The sequence below is a fragment of the Nuphar pumila genome, chromosome 3 (genome assembly GCF_984573655.1).
Source record: "Nuphar pumila chromosome 3, dmNupPumi1.hap1.1, whole genome shotgun sequence".
Taxonomy (NCBI): Eukaryota; Viridiplantae; Streptophyta; class Magnoliopsida; order Nymphaeales; family Nymphaeaceae; genus Nuphar; species Nuphar pumila.
Window position 1 is genome coordinate 4,013,708 of NC_143251.1, and position 17,860 is coordinate 4,031,567.

General features: G+C 36.3%; 1 protein-coding gene across 3 annotated transcripts in view; it reads left to right on the top strand.

The window, feature by feature from the left end:
* Window positions 1-17,860, top strand: part of SAB (HYPERSENSITIVE TO PI STARVATION 4) — a 123,441-nt gene that overhangs the window by 97,679 nt on the left and 7,902 nt on the right. For all 3 annotated transcript variants that reach the window (XM_089998644.1, XM_089998645.1, XM_089998646.1), the window contains one exon: window positions 16,696-16,835. In XM_089998644.1, the coding sequence (XP_089854770.1) occupies window positions 16,696-16,835 (140 nt within the window). The remainder of the gene's footprint in view (window positions 1-16,695; window positions 16,836-17,860) is intronic.

Here is a 17,860-nt window from a genome sequence, read left to right on the forward strand (position 1 = left end):
AATTACGTGCCAAACTCCTTCAGTACAAAATGACTCTGAAGAGCATGTCTGATGCTTCAGCTGGACAATCATCTACGCATGAGGTTTTTGCCACAGGGATGATAGTTGATCGTGCACGAGGAGGACGTGGCAGAGGCAGGGGAACTGCCATCTAGGGTGGACGTGGATTACTACCTAATTCCACAGTCAATTTTTCAAGCAATGTTCTCACATGCTATCAGTGTAATAAACGGGGTCACATCAAAGCCAACTGTTGGTTCAACCTGCAAAATCGAAACAGAGCGGAACTGCAGGTACTTTTCGGGTCAGTGATGATGCTAAGGATCTTCTTCTATCTGCGATGGCCAACTTGAACCTGAAACAAAATGATGATGGAATATGGTATGTTGACTCTGGGGCAACGACTCATGTCATTGGTAATGTAGGTAAATTCTCTACTTTGGTTCCCTATTTTGGAAAATCTAATATTGTAACTGGAGATGGGACTCACCACCCTATTTCAAACATAGGCAATGTCCTTATTCCTTTGTCTGAGTCATCTATTTCTTTATCTGATGTTGTTCATGCACCAAATATAAAGAAAAATATTGTCTCTGTATCTAAATTTGTTGACTCTACCAATTCATCTGTGAAATTTACACCTACTTCTGTCTTTGTCAAGGATCTTCAAACGATGGAAATGTTCATTAAAGGAGAGCGACGTGGAAACATGTATGTCTTCAATGAAGATCCAGCCTCCAGTGTCTTGAAGCCGAAGTCTGATCATGTCTCTGAAAACGTCCTAAGTTTATCCAAATGTAATAAGCCAGATCTCTGGCATTCTCGTCTTGGCCATTGTAGTCAAGTCTTTATTGAAAAGTTAGTGTCCAATGGTTTTCTTTCAGAGTCTGTTTCAGTTTCATTAAAGAATAAAATGTGTTCCAGTTGTCAAGTTTGCAAGAGTCATGTACTTCCTTTTCATCAAATAAATAAAAGAGCTTCTATTCCTTTTGAGATAATATGTTTGGGGTCCAACTCCCAATCCTTCTTCTTTTGGAAGTAAATATTATGTATCTTTTATTGACAATTTCTCTCGTTTTACCTGGATATTCTTCATGAAACACAAATCAAAGGTCTTTCCTATTTTTCGTCACTTTCATGCCTATGTTAAAAATCAATTCTCCTAAAATATTCAAATTCTCCAATGTGATGGAGGTGGTGAGTATTCCTCCAAAGAGTTTTTAGATTTCCTCCAAGATAATGGGATACATCGTAGAGTTTCTTGCCCGTATACTCCACAACAAAATGGAATTGCTGAACGTAAACACAAACATATTGTGGCAAGTGCAATGAGTATGATGCATGGTTGTAATTTGCCCATCAGCCTTTGGACAAAAGCCTTTCACACGACCACTCATGTGATAAATCGTCTTCCTATGCCTATCCTTGAAAATCAGTCTCCCTATTATGTTCTCTTTGGTATACACCCTAATTATGATGAGTTACGAGTTTTTGGATGCACATGTTATGTACATGTTGATAAATCTATAAGAAATAAATTTCAAGACAAAGCCTCTATATGCCAATTTGTAGGTTATGCAGATGAACACAAGGGGTACAAGTGCTATGACCCTATCAATAAGAAGATCAGAATTTCCATAAATGTTGTTTTTGATGAAAATAACTTTCTGGAAAATAAAGCCAACTATGATCGTGAGCATGGTGATATGACTGATAATTGGTATGATCCATGGCTCAGTACTGAACTTATTTCACATGCTGTTGAATGTACCACTTTGGCTCCTGAAAACATACATGATGAGACGACTTCAGATAAGGTATTGGAAACAGAATGTCAGAGATACAAAGGGAATGTCTACACCAGAAGGCCCAGAGAGCAAACAGATGCCCCTGTTGGAGAACACATGACATTACCCAGTAACAGAGAGGCACCAAGAAGATCAAGCAGGATAAGGCATCCAATTGAAAAATGGGTAAGTTACGATAACTTCTCTATGGATTTTCAGATCTTTCTATCCAAGATTGAAAAACAAGAGGAACCACTTGGGTTTTGTCAAACTGTTCAATCTAACAAATGGATTGAGGTGATGAATGGGGAGATAGAGGCACTTCATGAGTGTAGAACATGGGAGATAGTTGGTCGTCCCCCAGATAAAAATGTTGTTGGCTCGAAATGGGTGTATAAGATTAAATATAAATCGGATGGGAGCATTGAACGATACAAGGCACGTCTTGTTGCCAGGTTTCACCCAAGAATATGGTGAAGATTATGATAAGACCTTCAGCCTAGTAGTGAAAATGGGAACCATTCATATTATCCTTGGCCTGGCTATTGAACATGGGTAGAGCCTTAGTTAGCTTGATGCTAAAAATGCGTTTCTTCATGGGGATTTAAAAGAAGAGGTCTACATGGAGCAACCTCAAGGTTATGCAGAGGGAGACCCAAAAGAATATATATGTAAATTAACCAGAGCATTGTATGGTTTAAAGCAAGCCTCCAGGTCATTGTTTGAAAGCTTCTACTCAGAGATTCAGAACCATGGTTTTATTCGTTCCCAACTAGATCATTCTTTATGAAAGAAGGAAACCCTATTATCGAGAGAGAGAGAGAGAGAGAGAGAGAGAGAGAGAGAGAGAGAGAGAGAGAGAGAGAGAGAGAGAGAGAGGAAAGAGGGTTCAGTCTATCGTGACTGCCCTCTCATTCTATTAATAATAAAGATGTAAAACACTAGGGTACGAAAATACCCTTTTACAGAGTGTTAATTTACATTATACATGAACTGGGTCTGGACCCGATCCATTACATAAATGGATCGGGTCAGACATACATAATGAAGATAACGATGACTTCTTTTCAGCCTCCCTAAGTTGTGCATGGTGTTGGACCATGAACAACTTGTTCTTCAGAAACCAAAATCTTGTTAAATTATGTATATATACATATACTTATATATATACATTCGTATATATATATATAAGTATATATACGTATATATATACATAATATAGCTTTTTCCTGTTTTGTATAAACCAAAAACCCGATAGGGGTGTTTTGGTAATTCCACCTGTACCTTTTCTTTTTTACCTTTTTCCTTTTTTCTTTCTTTTTCCCCTTTTTCTTTTTACTTTTTTCTTTTTCAGTTTTTTACTTTTAGGACCATAAGGGGCCCCACCTATCTAGTCGTTGGGGCCCCAACAATCATATTTATGACCCTTGGGGCTCCCAACGACTAGAAGGGAGCCCCCTTTATGGTCCTCTTTTATGCTCTCCTCTATATAACGAGGAGGCTCCCCCTTGTAAATGTATGGGGTTTTCACCCTTCTCTTTCTTTCTTCAATAATATCCAACTTTTGACTTAAAGTCATTTTCACTTTTGAGAGTTTTGTATGTGCACTTTTAGTGCTTGTGTTCTTGACTCTTGTGGTCACTCTTTAAGAGTGTCTTTTGCTCTATTGGTGCTTCCGCCTCTTTTCATTACATGGTATCAGAGCTCGGTTGGTGATTGGGCTTCTCTTTTGCTATCTTGGAACACGTGCCTCTCAAAGTTTTAAAGAAAAGAAGTATATTTGGTGCCAATGGAACGCGACTCTAAAGTGGAGCTTTCTTTTAAGCTAAATGGGTCCAACTATCTCATGTGGGCCTCCGCTATGGAAAATCATCTAAGAGGTAAGAAACTTTGGGGTTTTGTTATGAGAACTACTCTCGAACCCTCTCTTGTTCTCACTAAAATCGAAAATGAGATTGAAAAAGCTTTAGATGACGATGAGCGCCTCAAAGCTATCAATGACCATCAATCCAAAGTTGAGGATTGGGAAAGTAACCATCCCAAAATTTTGGCATGGTTTATGAACAATGTTGACCTTAAAAATTGTGCTAATATTGCCAAATTTAGAAGGGCCAATAAGGCTTGGTTTTTCCTTAAGGGTATGTATACCCAAAAGGATCTTGCTCGACAATTTTTTTGTCAAGAAAAAAATCGTTCCACCAAATAAATGGATATGAGTGTCCGGGACTATTTTAGCTCTCTAACCCCTCTTTGGGATGAACTTGCCCTTCTTGAGCCTAAATGGGTAGCTCCACAAGATATTGAGTTAAGAAGAGAACAAATTGAAAATGAGCACTTTTTTCAATTTCTTTATGGACTTCGCCCGGAATTTGAAGAAGTTAGGGCATCTCTTCTCCATAGAAGCAAAGCTTTACCTATTGAAGATGCCCCGACCGAGATATGTCAAGAAGAAACTCGACTTGGCTTGAGCATTAATAGTGATGAAGTTTTGGCCGTTACTAGGCCCGGATCGAATGTTAAAACATATAGACCTCCCCATTTTAACAAAAATAGTAATGGGCCTAGAAAGGGAATAATATGTCATTATTGTAATGAACCGGGACACATTAGACCGGTTTGTCCAAAATTTAAAGGAAAGGTAGCCGCGGTTGGAGAAAATTCTCCAAAGGAAGAAAGTACCAAAGAGGGAGATATCAAAGAAACTCTAAATCACATCTCTGAAGTTCTCCAACATCTTCTCAAGACTTCTCCTTCAACATTCGGAGCCGCCATCGCCTACTCTTCATCACCTCCAGGTATGTGGATACTAGACTCCGGTGCTTCTTTTCATATGACATCTCATAAAAACTCTCTTTCAAATGTTTTTTCCGAACCCATGTCCTCCTATGTTTCAACGACCAATGGAACATCATTGAAAATTGAAAGTATTGGAACACTTGACTTCAAAAATTCTCAAAACTTTTTCGTTCCTAAAGTAAAAATCGTTCCAAAAATTAATTTAAATCTTTTTTCCGTTTCCCAAATCACCGATCATGGATGCCAAGTCTCTTTCTCACCTAAAGATTGCACCGTGTAGGATCTCCAGTCAGGGAAGCTGATTGGGCAAGGTCATAGAAGGGGTGATCTCTATTTTATGGACTTTTTGACGCTTCCGTCTAAGTCATCTTGCAATCTTGTAAAAGACAAAAGTATTGGAATTTGGCATGAGAGACTTGGTCATCCAAATTTTGTAAAAATGTCTCTTTTTCTGTTTTTGAACAATACTTGTAAAGACAATCACATGACTTGTAAAGATTGCATTTTTGGGAAATCTAAAGCTACTCCATTTCCTCAAAGAAGTTACTTTACCACTCAGCCATTTGAGCTTGTTCATTCCGATGTGTGGGGACCCTCCCCTATTTTGTCTAAAGGAGGTTTTTTGTATTATGTGGTCTTTATTGATGACTTCACTCGATTTACGTGGATATACTTCCTAAGTCGCAAATCCGAAGTCTTCTCCTTCTTTAAAGAATTTCATGCAATGGTTAAAAATCAATTTTTGGGAAATCTATCTATTCTTAAATCCGATTTGGGAGGTGAATATATGTCTAATGATTTTCAAAGCTATTTAAAAGAAAATGGAATTTGTCATCAACGTTTTTGTCCTAACACTCCGCAACAAAATGGTCTTGCGGAAAGAAAGCATAGGCACATAATAGAAACTACAAGAACGTTATTGATTTCAAAAAATATCCCAAAACCCTTTTGGGCCGAAGCGGTTTTAACCTCAACATATCTCATCAATAGAACCCCTTCATCCTCTTTGAAAAATCTTTCTCCATTTGAAAAACTTTACAATATGTCTCCCGATTATAAAAGATTAAGAATTTTTGGATGTAACTGCTTTGTTCTAACTCACAAAAATGATAAACTTTCTCTTAGGGCTATTGAATGTATTTTCTTAGGATATGGCGAAAAACAAAAAAGATATCGATGTTTTGACATGCTTAAGAACAAACTTTATATCTCAAAAGATGTCACATTCCTCGAAGAAGAAAATGGTTTTTCGCACCAACCAAATGAAAATATTGACTATTCCTTCTTATTTGACTTGTTACCTCAAGAAAACATCATAGATGATCATGTTGATCCTAGTGAAAATCTTAATGAAGATCTTTTTGAACATCCAAATAATGATCAAAACTTAGAAGAAAATGTTTCAAGACAAATACAAGTCTACTCTATAAGGAATGAAAGAAATCCCCCTTGTGCCCTTGAAAAATTCTCTTAAAGTGAGTCGATCGAAGAGACCTCTCAAAGAAGATCAAATCGTATTCCCAAGATACCAAATAGATTTGTTTCTTATGACTCTTTTTCTCCTAACTTTCGAGCATGCCTACTTGTTCTTCACTCCTTTCATGAACCATCTCATTACAATGATGCTAAACAATATGCTCATTAAAATGAAGCTATGGAACTTGTACTTAATGCTCTTAAAAAGGCGCAAACTTGGGAAATCATTGATCCTCCCAATGGCAAGAAACCCATTGGATATAGATGGGCTTTTAAGGTAAAAACTAAGAGTGATGGTTCATTAGAAAGATATAAGGCTAGGTTGGTAGCCAAAGGATATGCCCAAGAGTATGGGGTAGATTATGATGAAACTTTTGCCTCAGTTGCTCGAATGACTAGTGTTCGAGCCCTTATTGCTATAGCCTCTGTTAAAAAATGGCTAATCTTTCAACTTGATGTCAAAAATGCCTTTTTGAATGGTAATTTAAATGAAGAAGTTTATATGGAACCGCCTCCGGGTATGAATTTAGATGGAAAAAATTTAAAATTAAAAAAGGCCTTATATGGACTTAAGCAAGCTCCTAAAGCTTGGTATGACAGGTTTAGTAATGTATTAATCAATTTAGGTTTTTCTTCTTGCTATACTGACACTGCTCTTTTTGTTAAAAGGACAGGTGACTCCATTATTATGCTTTTGCTGTATGTTGATGATATGATCATCACTGGGAATGACAAAAAGGGAGTAAATGATGTTAAGTCTATGTTAAAAGATACTTTTGATATGTCTGATCTTGGTTATTTGAGATATTTTTTAGGAATTGAAGTGGCTTATTCCGCGCGTGGATACATCTTATCTCAAATGAAATTAGCTGCAGAAATTTGTACCAAATCAGGAATATCCGATGGAAAGAAAGTTGAGACTCCCGAAGTTATCAATTCGAAACTAAGACTTGAAGATGGTGTTCTCCTTGAAGATCCAACCCCCTACCGTCAATTAATCGGATCCCTCACCTATCTATCCATCACACGTCCAGACATAGCTCATGCGGTTCATGCAGCGAGCCAGTTTCAGCATGCACCTACTTCGGTTCATATGGCGGCCGTAATGAGAATTGTGCGATATATCAAAAATACCATCTCCAAGGGACTCTTCTTATCATCTTCCTCATCTCTTGAATTGACTGCTTTTACTGATGATGACTGGGGAGAAAATCCCAATGATCGTATCTCAATTACGGGTCTTTGCATTTTTTTAGGTGAATCTCTCATCTCGTGGAGATGCAAGAAGCAGCAGAAGGTCTCATTATCATCTATTGAAGCTGAATATCGGGCTATGACGATGACAACCATGGAAATTGTGTGGCTCAGAAGTCTCCTTGGTGACATGGGCTCAGAAGTCTCCTTGGTCCCATTTTCACTCCCACCAAGCTCTGTTGTGATAACAAAAATGCGATATACATTGCCAGCAATCACACCTTTCATGAGCGGACCAAGCATATCGAAATGGATTGTCATTATGTTCGAGACGAATATCTCAAAGGAACCATCACATTGCCATATGTCACTTCAGAATATCAACTTGCTGACTTCTTCATCAAGGCGCTCCCAATTCCACGATTCATGTTTCTTCTTGGCAAACTTTCGGTCTTCTTCCCGTAAAGTTTGAGGGGGCATGTTAAATTATGTATATATATAAATATATATTCATATACTTATATATATACATTCGTATATATATAAGTATATATACGTATATATATATACATAATATAGTTTTTTCCTGTTTTGTATAAACCAAAAACCCGATAGGGGTGTTTTGGTAATTCCACCTGTACCTTTTCTTTTTTCTTTTTTCTTTCTTTTTCCCCTTTTTCTTTTTACTTTTTTCTTTTTCAGTTTTTTACTTTTAGGACCATAAGGGGCCCCACCTATCTAGTCGTTGGGGGCCCCAACAGTCATATTTATGACCGTTGGGGCTCCCAACAACTAGAAGGGAGCCCCCTTTATGGTCCTCCTTTATGCTCTCCTCCTCTATATAAAGAGGAGGCTCCCCCTTGTAAATGTATGGGGTTTTCACCCTTCTCTTTCTTTCTTCAATAATATCCAACTTATGACTTTAAGTCATTTTCACTTTTGAGAGTTTTGTGTGCACACTTTTAGTGCTTGTGTTCTTGACTCTTGTGGTCACTCTGTAAGAGTGCCTTTTGCTCTATTGGTGCTTCCGCCTCTTTTCATTACAAATCTATCCTTTGTCAACCCTTTAGTGAGGATATCAACAACTTGTTCTTCAGTTGGCACATACATAGGCTAAATCTCTTTGTCTTCAACCTTTTTCCTAATAAAATGTTGATCTATTTCAATGGGCTTTGCTCGACTATGGTGAATGAGATTGAATGACATGTTGATGGCACTTTGATTGTCACACAACAACAGTGACCGAGCAATCAGTTCTCCCATTTCTGTCAGAAGATGTCTTATCCATGTACCCTCGGCCGTGGCAGTGGCCATCGATCTGTATTCAGCCTCAGTGCTTGATCTAGCAACCGCCTTTTGTTTTCTACTGCTCCAGGATACCAAGTTTGGCCCAATGAAGCTGCAGTAACCGGATATTGATCGTCGTTCGTTTGGATCACCCGCCCAATCAGCATCAGCATAAGTAACGATCTCATGGCCCCCGCCTGGATCTAATTCTTCCTTGCCTTTGTATACCAGCCCATCACCCACTGTACCCTTTAGGTAGCGAAGTATACGTTTGACTGTCTCCATATGTGACATACGAGGTTCATGCATAAACTGGGATACCTGATTAACCGAATATACTATGTCGGGTCTAGTAAAAGTCAGGTATTGCAATATGCCAACTAAACTGCGATACTTAGTGGGATCTCCATATATATCCCCTTCTTGTGAACTTCTTACTTATATATGTTGATGATATAATGGTCACTGGTAATGCTCTAGAGCATATTCAACAAATTAAAGTTTTGCTGAGTATGCGATTCAAGATGAAAGATCTTGGAGAGCTAAGATATTTTCTTGGTGTAGAAGTGGACAGACAAGATGAAAAAATGTCATTAACTCAATACAAATACACTCTTGATCTTTTGGCCAAAGCAGGAATGCCAGATTGCAAACCTGTGCTTACACCCAGTGTTGTCAATAAAAAACTCAGCATTTGTGATCACGAGTTGTATTCAGATGCAAGCAAGTATCGCAATTTAGTGGGCATGTTACAGTATCTTACTTTTACTAGACCAGACATTGTATATTTTGTAAATCAAGTATCTCAGTTTATGCATAAACCAAAGACTGGTCATATGGATGTCGTCAAACGTATTCTCCGATATCTAAAAGGCACGGTGGGTGATGGACTCATATATGCTCAATCTTCATGGGTAACACCGAAACATGACGTATTGGCCTATACAGATGCAGACTGGGCATGAGACTCAGATGAAAGGAGGTCTGTTTTAGGATACTGTGTTTTCATTGGAAGCAATCTTATCTCATGGAGTAGCAGAAAACAGAAAGTTGTGGCAAAATCTAACACGGAGGCAGAATATAGATCTATGGCAGCTACCACAGCAGAAGTAACCTGGATTAGGCATCTCCTTACAGAGATGAGAGAGAGTATCTCAAGTTCAACCCTCATGTGTGATAATAGAAGTGCTATACAAATTGTGTTCAATCCTGTTCATTACAGTCGGATCAAACATATTGAGTTTGACCAACATTTTATCAGACAAAAGGTAGCAGACAAAGAGATTGAACTGGTTTATGTGTCTTCAAAAGACCAAGTTGCTGATATGTTCACAAAAGGTCTCACAAGTAACTGCTTTTGGTATCTGAAGAACAAGTTGCACATGGTTCAATCCCATGCACAACTTGAGGGAGGGTATTAGAATATAGATCGGATATGGATCCAGTAGAGGATCCATATAGACCACGTGTATGCTATATTATAATGTAATATACATTACTAACTAGGGGTAGTCTTGCCATTGTAAAAGATTTGTAAACCTATTTTATCTTAATGAAGCTTAGTGCAACAACAAAAAAAAGTCTGTGTGGCTGTCGATTCCAAGGAAAATCCTCTCTCCTCTCTTCCACTCCTCGGTTTTCACGACAAAACTGCCAACCCAAAGCAGTTTTATCAGGTTCTTCATATGAGTGAATTAATGCAATAATTGCCCTATATGTGGGTGAGAAAGACTCGTATGATACAAACTTTCTTGGAGGCCTCGAGACTCGGGGTGATTGTCTAGTTGGAATGTTAGAATATTTTTCAAGTGCACATGGAGGATTAGACTCTTGTCGCCTGAAATATTGAATACTAGTATTTCTATGAACTTCTTCATTTTCAACACTAAGATCAATAATTCTTTGATTATCATCAAAGTTACAGTCAAGGTCATATTCATCAGATGTTGATGTTAGATCTAGCAAAAAGGAGCACTCAGTGACATCTTTTAATTTTCTAAAATCAAAGAAGCTCTCCTTTTCAAGAAAGGAAACATTTCTAGACACATATAGTTTATTGTTTTTGAAGTCAAAACATCTATAACCTTTCTGTTTTCAGCATATCCTAAAAAGGCGCAGGGAATCGCACGAGGGGAAAGTTTATCATTTTTGTCAATAAATATGAAACATTTGCACCCAAATATTCTTAATCTAGAGTAGTTTAGAGAAATGTTCATAAGTTTTTCAATGGGACTGATATTTTGTAACGAAGAAGATGACATCCTATTAATGAGATAGGTGGCAGTTGAGACAGCTTCTGCCCAAAAGTCTTTCGGGACTTGATTTGCTATTAATAAAGTCCTAGTGGTTTCTATAATATGGCGATGTTTTCGTTCTGCCAGTCCATTTTGTTGAGGTGTATAAGGACAAGATCTTTGATGTGTGATGCCATGCAATTTAAGATAATTTTGAAAATCTGTGGATAAAAACTCTCCTTCTGAATCTGTGCGAAAAATAGTAATATCATTTTGAAACTTGTTTTTAACCATATTATGAAAAGTTTGAAAGTATGAAAATACTTCAGACTTATGTTTGAGAAAGTAAATCCACGTATGTCGGGAGAAATCATCGACAAAAATAACATAGTAAACAAATCCTCCTTTAGAAATTACTGGTGCAGGATCCCAAACATCCGAGTGTATTAATTCAAGTGGTCTTGAAGAGAAAAATGTTCTGTTCTGAAATGATAATTTTTTCATTTTGCCGAGAATACAATCTTTGCAATCAAATGATTCAGAGTTACAAAATTTTCCTAGATTTGGAAAATGTTGGATTTTGGCTATATGTGGGTGACCAAGTCTCTTATGCCACAGTTCCAAATCTATTTTTTAAATATTATAACAAAAAGCTTTCTTCAGCATTTCCAAAAAATTCATGTAATAGAGTTCTCCTTCTCTATGGGCCTTTCTCAGTCAGCTTGCCTGACTGACGATCCTGTACCCAACAACCATGAGAAGAAAAAGAAATATTACACCCATAATCAGAAATTTGAGATATAGATAAAAGATTTAAATTTAATTTGGGAACATGTCTAATTTTTGGAATAGAAAATTTTTTTGTTTTATAAATTTTTTCAAAATTTTCTATTTCTTCTATTTCAAGAGAAGTCCCATCAACAGTAAAGACTTTTGACACACTTGTTTTATTTTTAACACATTTGGATAGACTTTGATTATTTGGGGTCATATGAAAAGATGCACCAGAGTCAAGGAGCCAAGAAATTTTACTCGGATCAGAAAAAGATGAGGTTGCTGCGCCGGTTGAAGCTTCAGATGAGGAAGAGACACCTTTGATGAGAGGCTGAAGAATCTCCATTAGTTGGGTCAGGGAAATTGGTGCATCCTGATCTTTAGGCTCCGATCCAGCAATTGCAACTTTTTTTCCTCTCAGCTCCTTAAGTTTGAGACATTGTGGCTTGTAGTGTCCCGGTTCATGACAGTGATAACAAATAACTTTCTTCTTATCATTGTCACCATTTTGTCGGTTAAAGTGAGGAGGCCTATATGATCGAACATGATTCCCTGGTCTAGACACGGCTAAAACAGAACCATCTTCAATTTTTGAAGAACCTTTCCGGAGACGATTTTCTTCCATTGTTAACTCTTCAATAGTTTCAACAATAGAAGGAATTTTTCCCCGGTGAAGTAGGGCCGATTTAGTGGTTTCAAATTTCGGCCTTATTCCAGTGATAAACTGGTAAAAATGTTCAGCATCGAGTTGTTTTTGACGAAGCTCGATGTCTTCGACACAATGCCACTTTGGTTCTAAAAGGGAAAGTTCTTTCCAAAGTTCAGAAAACCCATTGTAATATTCACGAATAGTTTTGTCTCCTTGTGTCATCATTCAAACTTTTTCTTGGAGGTTGCACACGTGTGCAATATCTTTAAGGGAATACATATTCTTAAGGTATTCCCATGCCTTATCGGCATGATCAAATTTGGCAAGACTTGAGCATTTTTTAATTTCAACGCTATTGATAAGCCATGACATTATCTTCACATGAGATATTCTCCATTCTTTTCATTTCTTCTCGTATGAGGCAATAACCTTGATTTTCTCTTCTTCCGATAGAGAGACCTCTTTATCTCCCTTCTTTTTAGTAAGAGATAGCTTAGGTTCCGAATCAGAACCATCCATAATCCCCCATAGGCGTTTTTCTCATATATGGTTCTTCATGATTGAAGCCCATGTTACATAGTTCGTATCGCTTAGTTTCATAGGCATGATGGCGACTTTATCATTGTTATCCATCGATTACAAGGAGAGAAAGAATATGGATAGAAGAGAAACAAGAAGGAAAATGAAAAAGAAGAAAAAACAATACAACAAGATGTGAAATCTTCCCCAATAAACTGATAAAATACTTCTCTTCAAGTGGTGAACACTTTTGCAAACGGGCACGAAAACCGATGTAGCTTTTCCTCAAGATTTAGTACTTCCGCAACTCTGATACCATGAAATGAAATGGGGATCTTCGAAACACCAGCTTAGATTCACAAGGGCAAGTGTCAAGAATGACACTAAAGCATAACCCTTAAAAATGGTATAACTGGAAAAAAAAATGTATTCTTTGTTGATATGAAAAACCAATTGCTTAAGAAGCATTGAAATTAAAATACAAGAGGGGTTGCACCCCTTTATATACATAGCTGAAAGAGAACTCAATAGAACTGTTGGACACAGCCCAACAACTCTATTTAGAGCTGTTGGACTGTGTCAGTCCAACAACTCTATTGCTAGTCAAGTCTGGACAGGACTTTACTATCAACAATCATTTTAGTTCAAACTGAACTAGATGACATAAAGACAAAAATAAAAATAAAGGAAAAAAATTACATAAAAGAAAGAAATGAAATATATATATATATATAATATAATATTATATATATATACAGTTTTACATTTTAACAGGGTGGATGAAATAGAAAAGTGCAACTGGAGTGTTGTGCGATCGTAGAATGCCATTGCGGTTGAAGGAAAAGTTTTATAGGACGACAATTAGGCCCGCTTTACGATATGGTACAGAATGTTGGGCTGCCAAGAGACATCATATTCAATAAATAAGTGTAACTGAGATGCGTATGCTTAGATGGATGTGTAGAAATACAATAAAAGATAAGATTCGAAATGAGGAGATACGTAAGAAGGTAGACGTTGCATCCATTGAAAATAAGATGAGAGAAAATCGTTTACGGTGGTTTGGACATATTCGGCGAAGGCCTAATGATGCTCCAGTTAGAAGGATGGAGAAATGGGAAAATATATTAGTTAAAAGAGGTCGGGGTAGGCCTAAGAAGAGTTGGATGAAGATGATAGGAAAGGATATGAATGCTTTGAACCTCATCAAGGACATGGCATTGGATAGAAATGATTAGAGGAGAAGGATTCATGTGGAAGACCTAGAATGATTTTCTTTTTTGGTTCATATCGCCAACTCCATTTGTTTTGGGATGAAGGCGTAGTTGTTGTTGTAGTACAAGAGGGTTCAATAAAGAACCAAATATAAAAGCACATAAAGTGTAAAATACACAAAAACCCACTAAGGGTTAAATGCCAAAAGGCAAAAGAATAATATTATTGAAGGAAAGAAATGAGAGAACCGTTGAAATCATATGAGTATGCCAATATGCAAAAATATCCACGATATTACCAAAGAGTTAAGGAAAACATATGACATATGATGTACATCATACAAGTTTCTAAAATTTTCATAAAATTCATATAATATACCTAAAAATCACATTTTAACATATGCCTAGAACTATCAATTTCGATGAAAATTGAATGCATACAACAAAGGAATTAGCCATATGAAAAGCACAATATTTAAGTTTTTTTAAAGGAAAATCATCTATTCTTATAAAATATAATTTTTATGATGATATGAAAATTAAAACAAATATTTTATGAAAATATGCTTACGTATGAGATTTAATAATTACTTATAAAAACTATTCATTTTTAACATATTTAACAATAGGCTACTATTTAAAATACAGATACATATATGTAAATGAGATACATAAAGACACAATACATGAGATACAAATAGAGATACAAAAATGAGATAAATAATACAAAAGATACTTTTAAAAAATATAATATATATACCGGATAAAAACTTTTCTTGAATCCAAGCCACACTGAGTGACACGTTTTTTGAGACGACCATTGTGATGACGCAACACAATCTATTCTCCTAGAGACCAAGCTCTGATACCATGTAAGGAAATAGGCGGAAGTGTAACCCAAGAATACACAAGCATTCACAAAGTCGAATAATGGAAATGCACTTCGACAGCCGAACAATAAGTCCACAAAGGGATAATATAAAAGCCTAAAAAGGCTACACAACCATGAAAAATATAATGAAATATTTAGTGAAATGAGCATTGAAAAAGGCATACAAATACAAGGGGGATAATCCCATATTTATACAAGAGAGAGGACCCAAGGAGGGGCTCCCATATAGGTGTTGGAGCCCCTCCAATGGTCATATTTATGACCGTTGGAGGGGCCCAACGTCTATATGGCGGGGCTCCTCAATGCGTAAAAGACAAAAATAGTAAAAAGAAAAGAAAAGAAAAAGTACAAAAAGAAATACAAAACATATTAAAAAATGAATGTGAGAGAATGGTAAAAAGACTATTTTACCCCTGTCAGGTATTTACAAAAGAATTATATATATATATATATACATATATATTTAACGGCTTATACATTGCAGACATTCAAATTGCTGTCATATGTCCTTTCAGAAATTCAAATTGCTGTGGTTAAGGAACCCCCTTATTGAAACTCATAAGGGGAGGTTGTTTTGACCAAATCTGACCTCATGGATGTGTCCAGCATGGTCAAAATAGTAGGAATCAACCCTTGGATCATAGTTTTTCGATGTAAAAATATGTTGTTTCTTAGCAAATTTTGATACATTGTAGGCCATTGATTTTTTGAACCCTCTTAAACTCTGACATACATCAAGAAAACATGATCCAAAGGTCAGTTTCTACTAAACTTAATATGTAAATAACATCTGAAGGGTCAGATGTGCAAAAAAATTGAAAACAATAAAAATATTACATTTTTTCACTAGCGGGTTCCTTGTGAGGGTAGCGAACATTATATATATATATAGAGAGAGAGAGAGAGAGATGCTGCCTACTCCGATCCATCACAAGGTTTTTTTTTTCATGTTTGTCTCAAATCTGACTGTATGGATGTGTTCTTGCTTGATTTTATAGGAATTGACACTTGGATCGTCCGATTCAGACACACGGGTAGGTTTTTATAAGGTTTGAAAATTGACGGTCTAAATTTTTCATAATTATTCAAGACTTAAAAAGTCACATTTTTTAATCGAAAAACATGATCCAATGTTGTTGCCTAGCAAATTGACGATGCTGAACACATCTGTGGGGTCAGATTTGTGTGTGAGAGAGAGAGAGAGAGAGAGAGAGAGAGAGAGAGAGAGAGAGAGAGAGAGAGAGAGACTCCTAAATGGAATCAATAGCTGGAAAATTTGATTTTTTTTCTTCAAGTTTTAGTGTAATATGAGCCTTTGATTTTTTATTGCTCTGGAAATGCTTCAAAACATGAAAAGTACATCATCTAAAGCATGTTTCCTACTAAGTAAATTATATAGAACACATTTATAAGTTCAAATTAATCAATCACCTGTGCATATGCATTTTAAAGCCATTTAGGACAGGTTAGGAGACACTGTGTGTGTGTGTGTGTGTGTGCACGCGCGTGTGCTTGTGCATGAGTGTCTGTACTGCATCAAAATTAATTCATTTGTTTGTATTTGTGGAACATGGTGTTGAATTTGTTTAGAGATATAGATCTGCTTTAGTTGTGTTTGCGTATGATTCTTCAGTATTTTGTATTTTTTTCAGAAAATTTTGATTTGTATAAATTTTTAATGATTTCAAGACTGATAGTGTCTTCTATTATCATCTTAGCTTTTCTTTTTAATGAATGCAGAGTTATTATTTTGATTCAGAATTTTTTGATCTCTCTCTCTCTCTCACACACACACATATATATATATATTAATACTTTCAAGATTGTTAATCTCTTCTATTATCACTTTAATTTTTTTTTTTGATGAGTGCAGAGTTATGATTTTGATCGTGATTATAAAGATGTAGGTGTAGCACAGTTTACAACAAAGTATTTTGTTGTGAGGAACTGCTTGCCAAATGCCAAATCTGATATGTTATTGTCTGCATGGAATCCTCCTCTTGAATGGGGAAGGTAAGTAATATTATGTTATGTATTGTTTTATGTCTCATGTTTTAAGAGTTAGAAAAAAAAATGGAGAATCTAGGGAGAGAACATAGCCATCTGTACATGCCCAAGACAGCTGCCAAAACTTTATGCCCCTTATAGACAATACTTTTCATATATATATATATATATATATATAATGATCATTGGTTTCCAGAAGCTAGCATTTATGTTCTTTTATTCTGAAAATAAAATTTGTCTTCAGATGTCAGCTCGAGGATCATTTTTCTGAAATTATGGTTAGATGGATTTCATTTCTTAAAGTCTATTTTTATGTTTTATTTGATTGCAGTCATAGTTTTCCAAAATACACATCAGCATGGTTTTCATCAGTCAAAAAATTCTTTGTTGTTAACTGACACCATCATAATTGTCGTAATCATCAAGGCAATGATGATCTATATGAACAACAACAAGAATGCCCACCACCACCACCAACAACAAAACGTCATTATTGTCATCTTCTTCAATCCTGACTCAGAAAGAGAGCATCAAGCTAGTTAGGAAGAGGAATTTTCCACTTGAGTCGGGGTTTTTATGGCTTGAGGCTTAAGGTTTAGAAATATTTTAACTTTCAAATTTTAGCTTGTTAAGGTCTGAATTAAGTTAAAGTGTTAGAATACTCTCATTGGGGCTTTGTGTTAAACAACCTTCTCATTTATCAAATAGAATAAAGGGAGTGAAGAAATATTCTCCAAAAAAGAGTAAAAATATAAATTTGAATATATGTTCACCCTTGTATGTGAAACAAACTTCCACTTCTAAGAAAGCATTGTTCCTTTGCTAGGAAAGTGTGCTTCCCATTTTGAATGGAAACTTGAGAGTGCTGTGAATGGTGCTTCAAAGTTCTGTTAGTTCTTGTGATAACCCTGTGCCAACTTCATTCAAATGCTTGGGCTTGTAATGGGCCTAGGATCGTCATGGTGCTAAGTGTCAACCTCCTCCAAACCTGATGGCTTTGTGGGTAGAGTTTAAGCAGCTAATGGTTGCCG